The following is a 12,021-nucleotide window of genomic DNA, read 5'->3' on the forward strand; positions in this document are numbered from 1 at the left end:
AGTTAGAGAAACTTACCTAAGTCTTTACTTCCCTTACACTGGCCAGTAATTGCTATAACCAAGTTTTGAATCCAGATCTGATTCCAAAAGCACACAAGCTCTATACTCTATCACTCTGTCTTGCATATAAAACTGAAGGCAGTGCAGGGTAAAGTAATCCTAGACCTCTTCAGTTTCAAGTGTTTTGGCTTCAGGTGGTCTGCATCGTCATTAATCATTTAAATATTATTTATTGATGATCATTTTTTGTTGTATTATATTGTTGAGCAAGGCTAACCCACCTTGATAATAAATTCCTTTTTTTTTTTTAATTATTTGTTTATTTTTGGCTGCATTGGGTCTTCATTGCTGCACGCAGGCTTTCTCAAAGTTGCGGTGAGTGGGCACTACTCTTCGTTGAGGTGCACGGGCTTCTCATTGTGGTGGCTTCTCTTGTTGCAGAGCACCGGCTCTAGGCGCACGGGCTCAGTAGTTCTGGCTCGCGGACTCTTAGAGTGCAGGCTCGGTAGTTGTGGCGCACAGGCTTCAGTAGTTGTGGCTCGCGGGCTCTAGAGTACAGGCTCAGTAGTTGCGGTGCACGGGCTTAGTTGCTCTGCGGCACGTGGGATCTTCCCAGACCAGGGATTGACTCCATGTCCCCTGCATTGGCAGGAGGATTCTTAACCACCGCGCCACCAGGGAAGTCCGATAATAAATTTCTACAGATGACTGCACAGATTTATTTTTTATAATACATCTGGGTGAACCTTTCTGTGTTTCCCTAAAATTATACATTCTCATGTATGCCTGCATACCTGTTCTGGAATTGTATCCGATATGGATCTGTTTTCAAGATTTCTCTTGGAGAGTGCTGCAGTCAAGGAAAATTTCAGCTGCAAGATGATGCGATTATGGTTCTTTAAAGAACTGGACGTACCGATTTCTATATGGACTTTAGAATCTACTTTTACTGGTCAGATATGTGGCTTTGGGCAAGTCCTTAACTTCCCTGAGCTTTAGCAACCTTATCTGCCAGTGGGGACCATAACATCCACCCCCCAGGGTTCTTATAACATGTGAAAGTACCAGACACACAATAGATGCTTAGTACATGCTTATATGCCTGTCCCTCTTAGTGTGCCTCCCAGGGGTCTTACAGCTTATTCTCGCTATAATGTATTACTATAGAGAAATAAAACAAAACTAGCACTTGGAAAGAAGTAAAATCCATTAGCGTTCTATTCCTGCTGTATCATAAGAGAAGCTTCTGTCAGGGATCATGGAAAGTATTTGCTTTAAAGGCCTTATATCACATATCAAAAGCTGCATTATCATACATTGTTGTTACTTATTTAAGGAATATAATTTATCATACTACTTCTTTTGTCCATCCTCATTCTGCACCTCCTTTAGTGTAAATAATTTTCTGTTAAAGCTCTAAATCAGAAGCTTACATAATAGTCTTAAATAATTCCTGGCTCATAGGATACCTTCCTATTGGAGAGTTTAAAGACCATATAAGAAAAATAAAATTCTAAAATTTCCCTTGTAATGAACTATGGTGAAGCCAGAATTAGATTGAGCCCATAATTTTTGATTAGGAAGGATGTTTTTAATATACCCTGTCATGTATAGATTTAATTAATCTGATTATCATAATGAGGAAGTACCCTTGTAAATCCACATTACCTACTGATACCCATTTCTTTTTAATATTTATGTTGTTCGGATGTACTTCACAGAAATATCATATAAATCAATATTTGATCTCTGTGTTTTGTGGTTCTATAATTTTAGCAACTAAGATGATTTCTGAGGGTTTTAAATAGCTTTCAAATGTCAGTCTAAATAGTAAGTAACCCTGGCCATAGATTCTTGACTTACGAAAATATTTTCCCAGTCTTTCAGGTGAGACATAAAAAGCAAAGCTTTATCTTTGTAAATAACTTCCAATTCCTCTTTATAAATATAGAGATAAAGTTTGGGTCAAAGTCCAATTCTGGTTCATGTCTACTGATGGTAATTTGCCCTGCAGTTTAAATTTGGCTTAGTATTCTTTTGCTGCCTTAAATTGCTGTGTGGCATTTCTGTACTCTCATAACCACTTTCATAGCCAACCCTTGTGGTAAGTCAAGTATTTCTATATCTCTTAAACTTTTCAGTTTCTTTGAGAATAGAAGAAGTAATTGTAAATGTCTGGAAGGAAAGAGCAACCTAAATGAGTTTTAATAGTTTCAGAGCATTTATGGCCATCAGAATTTTATCAGTAACTTTTTTTTAAATAGCTAATTAAAAATAAGACTTCTTTCCTACTAGGTTGCCAGCAGTTTCATATTTTTTAAAAATTATCAAATATTATCTGTTCTTATTTATGCTTTGTATTTTTTGGGTAGTCAAAAAATAGTTATGGCTTATTTTTATTTATTTATTTATTTTTGCGGTACGTGGGCCTCTCACTGTTGTGGCCTCTCCCGTTGCAGAGCACAGGCTCCAGACACGCAGGCTCAGCGGCCATGGCTCATGGGCCCAGCCGCTCCGCGGCATGTGGGATCCTCCCGGAACAGGGCACGAACCCGTGTCCCCTGCATCGGCAGGCAGACTCTCAACCACTACGCCACCAGGGAAGGCCATGGCTTATTTTTAAATATTCTTTATTCTTTTTAAATACAAACATGTTAGCGTATTATATTATTCATTGAGATATTCATTCCTTAAAATATAAAGACTTATTTAGTTAATTTATGGATTTAAATTTAACTCGTAGCCTTTCTTATAGCTTTAAAGAAAGACCAGTTTTGAGACTTGACCTAAAAATATGAGCATTATTTCTTAGTTTTATAGCTTATGGGAAATATGAAGTAGAACAAATGAGTGTGCACATGAGGTACTAAGAGTTTCTTAGAACGAAAGAAATAAAGTAGCAAAGAATTCTCTTAGGAAAGGTTTAAGTTGAAGGAATATGATAATTCATATTAGGTCCAAGTAGGCTAATTTGTTTTAATATCACAAATGGGACTTCCCTGGTGGTGCAGGGGTTAAGAATCCGCCTGCCAATGCAGGGGACATGGGTTTGAGCCCTGGTCTGGGAAGATTACACATGCCGTGGAGCAACAAAGCCTGTGCACCACAATTACTGAGCGTGCACTCGAGAGCCCACAAGCCACAACTGCTGAGCCCGTGTGCCTAGAGCCCGTGCTCCACGACAAGAGAAGCCACAGCAATGAGAAGCCCACGCACCACAACAAAGAGTAGCCCCCGCTCGCTGCAACTAGAGAAAGCCCATGTGCAGCAACAAAGACCCAATGCAGCCATAAATAAATAAATAACTTTAACAAAACGAAACAAAAGCAGTAGCAAGTAAATTTGTCTGTCTTGGGTAGTAGCTCTGGGTAGAGGGGAGAAAATGTATCCACTGTGAATCAATAAAAACTTTCCCAGCTTGATGCAAGATATAACAAATCCCAACCACAACAAGTCCCAAGCAGAAAAAAAAGGAGAAAACCTACATTACTGGGTTAAAACACAGGGCATACTATAGTCAAATTCTAGAAAACAAAGACAAAGAGAATAGAGTAAAAACGCAGCCAGAGAGAAAAGATTGTCCGCAAAAGAATACCAGTTAGATCCTCAAAAGCAACAAGGAAGACAGAAGAAAGTAGAGTATCTTCAAACTGCTGGAAGAAAACAACTGTCATCCTAGAATTATTAAGTCAACAAAAATGTGAAGAATGAGGTCAAAGTAACATTCTCAGATGAACAAAAACTGAGTTTACCATCCATAGACTCTAATGCTAAGAATTTCTAAAGCGCATATGTTAGGGAGAAGGGGAGTCCTGCTAGTGCTTTTGTAGGGTAGGGTTTTTTCCCTAGTTTACTGAAAGTGAAGCCTTTCTTGGGTTTTGGCTTTAAGCAGGGGGTTCGCCAGTCCTACTCACATCCAACAAAGACATAAGACTTTATGCCTGTTTCTCTGAGTGCAGCAGGCAGTCAGAACAAAAGCCACAGGCCATTGGGGTTCAATTGAAATTCCCAGGGCTAGCAGCTTAAGCACTTGCTAGACTTTATTTCTGGTCTCAGAGCTTTTCCCGTACTTCCTTGCAAGCTTATCAGTTTTTTAAGAGGTATTTTATGTGAGTGCATATAAATTTTTTTAACATATGTATATTTAATATTCTTAGAGGATTTATTTGTTTTTTGTAAGTGTTTTGGGACCTCTTCTGATAGAAATGGAAGTCTCTCCTGTGTCTTAGAATGGAAATTATCTCTTGTTATTTTGTTTTCATATCAAAATCACACTTTGTTCCTCCTGTCACTTCTTGCAGGTGAGCAGTAGGTCATCCAGTCCTAGCATCAGAATGATCACTACCTCAGGACCAACCTCCGAAAAGCCAGCTCGCAGTCATCCATGGACCCCTGATGATTCCACAGGTGACCAGTTTATCCTCATTATAATTAATTATGAAGTTGAATGTATCATGTTTATGTTCATTTAATCATGTCATTTCTCTAATGCTTACAAAGGCAGGCATTATACAGTAGTTTAGATTTTCCTGTTAATAAGATCAGATATTTAGCAATAAGTTTTAAAATGCCTTTTTGAGTGCTAAGACAGAGACTACTACCTTGCCCCATGTGTGTTTTTCCCCCAGATACTAAACATGTATTTTGAAGATGGTTTGTTTGGGGACTTTTTTCAAATAGGAAGATATTCTATTCTTGATATTTCAGTCTGATTGTCCTATTACAATCTATCCTTTTAAGTGATAGTAGTAAATTCTCATCTTTTGATAACTAAAATTAGAATGGTAAAATAATCATCTTCATCTCAGTCTTGTTTTAAAAATACAAGATATTAATGTACCTTGGTAAGAAAAACATTTCTGACCGTTGACCTTTTGAATCATTTTTAACTGAGAGGGAGACCTCATTTCAGTTACGTAAATATTCTGTTAAATAGACTTTTAAAAGCCTGATAAGAGTTATTAAAACTCCCCAACATGAAAAACTAACTGGTCAAAATCAAAATATTAGTATTAAAACCTGCCTGTCTGAAGGCAGTAAGAGAATAGTTTCATTATGGGTAAGCAGGAAATTATGTGCCATACTAGAATTAACTTTTCTTTAGCATTAAGGGGATACCTTGATAAATACACAGCAATATACTTCTATAAAAATTACTTATATGTTACTATGTCAGAGAAGGAAGATGATCTCTTAGATCTTGGAAAATTAAGCAATTTGGGGTTTTATATAAGATCAATTATGTTACTAATTGTGGCAATTAAAAAGTCAGCTTTCTGTCTTTACAAACTAAAATTCTGCTTACAAGTATTTGCAGATACTTGTCATGGTTTAGTCAAGTTCATAATTTAATTTTAAAAATTAACTGGGTGGCTTTTCTCCGTGTCATGTAAGATAGAACTATGTTTAGCCTTGGTTGTACTCACTAGTTTTAGTAAGTTTAAATTCATTGGCGGCAAAAACTCCTAAGTTTCACCCTCAGCACAGCGCAGCCTAGGATTATCCAGAACATTCACCACTACTCAGCATGTGTGCAGAATTTACCATGACGTACTTCTCCTCAGAGGTGGGCAGGGAAATGCTCTCGACAGATTTGACCATTAACATTCAGGTAGTGTCAGCTCTTCTTGGTTCCTACATCCTTTGGTGAGGGCGTGCTCGCCCAGACATTACAGCATTTGGCAGGTCTCCTCACTTCAGCCTGGACTAATCTAGACACGCCAGTCAACGTGTGGCAGATAGTGAATTCATGAGGGAAAAATCAAAATTCTCCTAAGTCCCTCTCACTTAACTGCTGCATTTTGTTTCTTTTCTGGGACCTAAAATACCACAAAATAGCAATAGCTAGATATCATACATAGGTCCAGGTTGCAGTATCAACTGAATTTTGACTTTGCCTTGAAATACACTGCAAATGTGTGGTTATCGTTTTTAAATATTTTGAATACAATTTTAGAAGTTGAGAATCTGGTTTAAGTTTATAATTAATGAAGTTCAGCTTTGCACTGTTTCTAAGAAAAATATTGATAATCAAGCTAACAGAATAAATTGTAGGAAAGAGACAGGTAAAACCTTTTTCTTTGAAGGCCCACTGACCCAGAAAAAAATTAGAAGTGCATACATAAGTTAAAACAACGTAATTAATTCGATTTTTTAATTTAAAAGGGCAGAGATTTTTGTGCTTTTTCAGAGAAAAAGAGCACAATGATTTAATAATCATAACACATAAGTACTCTTGGGTTTCTACTTAGAATGTATTGGCGATAGAGAAAGATATACATACGCAAGAGCAGCTAGTGAAAGAGATGCCTAGACCCAGTAGAGGGTCCCACCGTGGGCGGGGAACAGTGCACAGGGGGAACATTCACTCAAGAGTTTGTCCTGTGCTTAGTACTTTGCAAAGATAGAAATATAAGACATGCCCCATTGCTTGCATTCTGATTACAGTTACAATACTGACACATTAAAAATAAATTCATCATGATGTATAACAAACTACTACACCGAATGTTTTAATAGTTGTAAATAAGCATAATCCTGGCATAGTCTGTGACTTTTTTGTAAAATAGTGAGGTTAGTCACTATTGTTCTTTAGTCATAAAACAGAAAGGAGAAGACAGCATTCCACATGAAGGGAGCACATAGAGAATATGAGATAGTTATAAGTATTGTGTTTAAGGGGCTAGAAAAGAGATTCCACCTAACTTAACCAAATCAGTGTGAATCTGGACATTTAAGAAAAGAGGTTAGATTTGATCAACAACTAAAAAACAAACTTTTGTGGCATAGCCTTGCTATCTTGTAACCAGAAACTGAAAGCTAAATTTCAATTTAAGTGAGAAAGTAAAATCTCACGTCTTGGTTTCAGAGAACAGATGAAATTCAATAAAGGACCTTAAGTTTCCCACTCTCAAAGGGCTTTAAAATTGTTTGAGTAGCACAATCCTTGGACTTTTTTTTTCACCCCCAGAATACTGTGAAACACTGATGTATTTAATTCTGAAATACATATTGGATATAGGGGACTGATTTAATAGGATATATCAAGTATCAAAGATTTAAGAAAGAGCAATAGGAGTGGAAACATTAAGTTGAAAAACTCTTTCAAGACACTTAATTTTTCCAATAAGGTCAGGGGGAAGTCACTTTTAATCAGTTTAATTTTGTGGAAAGCAGTGTTTGGTGGGAGCATTATTTGAAACTATTGTAAGGGGGTGGGGAGAGGTTTTGTCAGAGAAACAAATGTATTTCTTATTTAGCCATTTCAGAAAAACCTTTATGTTAATATATAATTTTAGGGTAAAGGCTCTCTTAGGCAATCCTCGGTTATTCCTTATTTAGTGCATTCCACTATTTGATTAACAGTAATTTTTTAATATGAAATTTAAACTTGAGTATTTAAAATTGCCCTCATTTCCCAATTCTTCGTTTAGTATCAATAACAATAATTTTAAAACAATAATAATAGCCACCACCAGCACCATGTGTTGAGTGCTCACCATAGGCTAGCTAGCACTGCATGGTATTCCTTACATGCATTATCTCATTTGGTCTGATTTAGCTTCGCTTTTGGAGTTATTTGCAAGCACATTCTTAATGGCCTTTTAAAAAAAAACTGAAGCTAGAATATCAGTCAGCAGTAAATTAGGAGGTTACTGAACCGTCAAACTGTCTTGGTTTCCTATTGCATTTGAGGCAGTGCCTTGCTGTCATCCTGACCTTGCCTGCCTCGTCCGCACCGCTCTTTCAAGGAGTCGCTTATAGAAAAAGGGCTGAACAGCTCACTTGTTTAGCTCACTTATTCTCTATTATAAACGATGGGAAAGCAGCTACTTCTGAAATAGAAAAGTCCATATTACTTCACAGTGATCCTTCCTGCTTCTGGAACTGTTGTACATAAATGTTAATATTGGGAAGCAACCATCCCATGCTTCTCTTGCAAGTTGTTATGGCAGTTTTGAAATACAAACAAAACCTGTCTGTTCAAATAGTTTGATAAAATTGGCTGGTTGTTTGAATTAACCCTTTTAACTGTTTTTGGCATGATATTGAGTCACAGTTTCCATACTGTCAATGTGTGTAATATACTCCCGTCAATAACATCTCTCATTTTCTGCAGTGATTCTCATTGGGAGGAGTGGGATGGGCAGCTCATGTTAGAATCTATACTAATTGAAGGTGATCCACTGGAAGAGAAAGTGCCTCTTGCTTTCCCCCTTTCCCTGTGAAGGAACACTGATGTTGCCGGAGTTGACACAGCCTTAGAGTAAACTTAGCATGATCAAGGAAAGAAAGAATGTGGGATTTGATTAGGTAGAATCAGTTACGACTGAATTTAAAATATAAAGGTCCCATATCACTGTTTTTGTTTTTAATTAAACAAGGGCTTACATGCTTTAATATATTGTGTTCTATTCAACTTATAGCCAACTTAAATTGTAGGTGTGAGAGTATGGTTGTATTCCAATTATCTGTAATTGGATATCCTCTGTTTACTTTTAGAATTCAAAAATTACCAGTAGCAATAACTTTTATTTTACTCTAAGAAAAACAATACCATTATCTCATGCATGCTTTCTTGCTTTTTGTTTCTAATTATTTGTAACAGAAAATAAATAAAATACATGCTCTAATTCCAGATACCAATGGATCAGATAATTCCATCCCAATGGCTTATCTTACATTGGATCACCAACTACAGGTAAAGGATTACTTTCTCAGCAAAGTTTACTTTTTCCTTTTAGAGAAGTTTATCTTTAAAGCTGATGGTTGTGTTCCTATCTGTTATTGTATATTCATTTATTTATGCTTTTAGTTGACCTCCTTAAACTTTTAAAAATCAAGCTGAAATAACTGATTCTCAGTGAAGTCAATCAAAATTAAAATTGCCAAAATCACTGTTCCTGTTCTAACAATCATCTTAAAATACTCATACCTTTGTTCAAGACTGCCAAGAATAGCATTTTGCTCTTTATTTTTAGTGCATTAAAATGTAAAAGCCATATAAGCTCATTTCTGCTTAATAGATTTTGTGGTACTTTGGCATGTTCATGGTGACTGAAAATACAAGTAATGTACTTCGTTGTCTCCTCACGCGTGTGAGAGCTATAAACATCTTTCAATATAATAAAGTCTGGCAACCTGAAATGTAAAACCAGAGGCCAAGAGTACTCGACTCATGGTTCTCTGTAACAATGAGAAAGTGTTAAAGCGGCAAGTGTAAATTTAAGATCTGAGTTAACGCTGACAAAAGGGCACTGAGATTTTCTAGGCCTGGTTTAACACTTTATTTTTAAAAGATCATTGCTTTAGTGCTATAAAAATATATCACAGTCTCTGTCTTAACTCTCAGCTAGATATTGAGTTTGATTTAATTATGTTTTAACATTCCTGATTTTTCAGCCTCTAGCACCATGCCCAAACTCCAAAGAATCTATGGCAGTGTTTGAACAGCATTGTAAAATGGCACAAGAATATATGAAAGTCCAAACAGAAATTGCATTGTTATTACAGAGAAAGTAAGTTATCTTTTCTGAATAAGAATAAATCATTAGTATTTTGAATTTAAAATGTGTTAAGGTGCAATGTTGTTTAAAGACATGAAAACTTAATAATTTTTAGAATTAATCACTAAGCATATTTCTAATGTGGAGATTTTCTCTATGTTTAAGTTTTAAGCACCCTTCGGCTAATTTTCCCTGCAAAACTCATCTCTTTTGACTATTTCTTATTATATTAGGAAAAATATAACTAAGGGAAATAAACTAGTGTTCATAACCATGTGTTTTATGTTCTCAGAATTTTAAAGTTAAAAGCTGTTTAGATTTATTGTTATAAAGATTTATTGTTTCTTTGGACAAAGGTAAAATAATTTGATTTACTAATGTTCAGTTGTGCTTTATCTTAGAAACATATATGTAGATATATTCTTGCCAGGTGTGTGTTTAGGAGAGTAGAATTACTTACTAGAGGGCTTTATTTCATATCTATGAGTGTTTTTCTAGGGAGTTTTGTACTTACATTTTTCTGGGAGATACAGAGACTGCTTTACTCCCCTTTTAAAGAAATACAGTCCCATTTCCATACTTCTCTATTTGAGATTCTTTAAAAAACAGTATTTCAGTTTTCTTAAACATGACCTTCATGAAATAACCTATGAAGCTGATGGTGGGAGGTAGTTTTTTTACAGTTTACTAATACAGTGATGTAGATGAATTCAACTTAATATTTTAAAGGCTAAATACGAGATTAAATATTACAGTCTGCAAACTGTAGAACTAATTATGGAACTCTGTGGCACTTTATGATAAGAAAAAAAGATTTCTTATGTCTGAATATGTATTTCTTATACTTAACCTATAATTTTTTCATACTTTAATCATTTGAAAGAGGAGTTCTATCCTAGAGAAAAACAAATGGTGAATTGTGGGCACTGTAAAAAATATGATAGTTTTAATTGATTTTTAAATACTTTAGATAAGAAATGTTACTAGTAACTTTTTGTTTGAGGACTTTTCATTAATTATTCAGTTATTTCCAGCAGCCTCACTTTAGGAGCTAATACATAATACCCCCCAAATAAAAGGTACTTAAAGAAGTTTATCAGGCTGGGGACTTCCCTGGTGGCGCAGTGGTTAAGAATCCGCATGCCAGGCTTCCCTCGTGGTGCAGTGGTTGAGAGTCTGCCTGCCAGTGCAGGGGACGTGGGTTCGAGCCCTGGTCTGGCAAGATCCCACATGCCACGGAGCAGCTAAGCCCGTGCGCCACAGCTACGGAGCCTGCGCGTCTGGAGCCTGTGCTCCGCAACAAGAGAAGGCCACGGCAGTGAGAGGCCCGCGCACCGCGATGAAGAGTGGCCCCCATTCGCTGCAACGAAGACCCAACGCAGCCAAAAATAAATAAATAAATAAATTTTAAAAAAAGAATCCACATGCCAATGCAGGGGACACGGGTTCGAGCCCTGGTCCGGGAAGCTCCCATATGCCACGGAACAACTAAGCCCATGTGCCGTAACTACTGAACCTGCGCTCTAGAGCCCGCGAGCCACAACTGCTGAGCCGACATGCCACAACTACTGAAGCCCGCACGCCTAGAGCCCGTGCTCCATGACAAGAGAAGCCACTGCAATGAGAAGCCCGCACACAACGAAGAGCAGCCCCCACTAGCCACAACTAGAGGAGGCCTGCACACAGCAACAAGGACCCAGTGCAGCCACAAATAAATAAATAAATTTGTTTATTTTAAAAAAACAAAAAAGTTTATCAGCCTATAAAAGACTCTGGTTTTTCCTGAAAATGTTTGCAGGAGTAAGTGGTTCAAAAGTGGTATTTTGGATTCTTCTCATTATTTTAAAATAGGAAGGAGATTTAGGTTGGAAAGCACCTATTTTAATTAGTTTGCAGATGTTTTGTTAGCTCCCACTTTGCACTGTAGTTAAATAGGATTGTGGTTTCAGGGTATGAATACGACTACGTGAGTATAAAAGTAGAATGTGAGGCTTCCCTGGTGGCGCAGTGGTTGAGAGTCCGCCTGCCGATGCAGGGGACACGGGTTCGTGCCCCGGTCTGGGAGGATCCCACATGCCGCGGAGCGGCTGGGCCCGTGAGCCACGGCCGCTGAGCCTGCGCGTCCGGAGCCTGTGCTCCGCAACGGGAGAGGCCACAACAGTGAGAGGCCCGCGTACCGCAAAAAAAAGAAAAAGTAGAATGTGAATGATTAAAACTTCAAGTGTTATTTTCAAGGATAGCTAGATAAAGCCCTTCCCAGCCTTTTTTTCTTCCTTCCTACACAAAAGGGATACCAAATGAAATTTTCTGCCACTTTTATTATACCATTTTATCTGTTTTCACTACTTATCTAAGTACAGTTGCTTATTAAAAGGATTATGGTATTTGTATGGTTACGCCAGAAGAACGGATGATAGTTTCCATTCCAGCCCATAATTATATTTGAATAGTGTACCTAAGATGTATAATGATAGACCCAGAATAAAAGTTCTAATTAATTGAGCTTCCATCATTA

The 12,021-nt window shown here is 37.1% G+C and overlaps 1 protein-coding gene across 1 annotated transcript in view; it reads left to right on the forward strand.

Moving 5' to 3' along the window:
• Positions 1–12,021, forward strand: part of MAP3K7 (mitogen-activated protein kinase kinase kinase 7) — a 68,740-nt gene that overhangs the window by 53,585 nt on the left and 3,134 nt on the right. The window contains 3 exon segments of the mRNA XM_032650751.1: positions 4,302–4,407; positions 8,640–8,701; positions 9,403–9,518. Of these exon segments, the coding sequence (XP_032506642.1) occupies positions 4,302–4,407; positions 8,640–8,701; positions 9,403–9,518 (284 nt within the window).

This window comes from Phocoena sinus, chromosome 12, assembly GCF_008692025.1.
Source record: "Phocoena sinus isolate mPhoSin1 chromosome 12, mPhoSin1.pri, whole genome shotgun sequence".
Classification (NCBI taxonomy): domain Eukaryota; kingdom Metazoa; phylum Chordata; class Mammalia; order Artiodactyla; family Phocoenidae; genus Phocoena; species Phocoena sinus.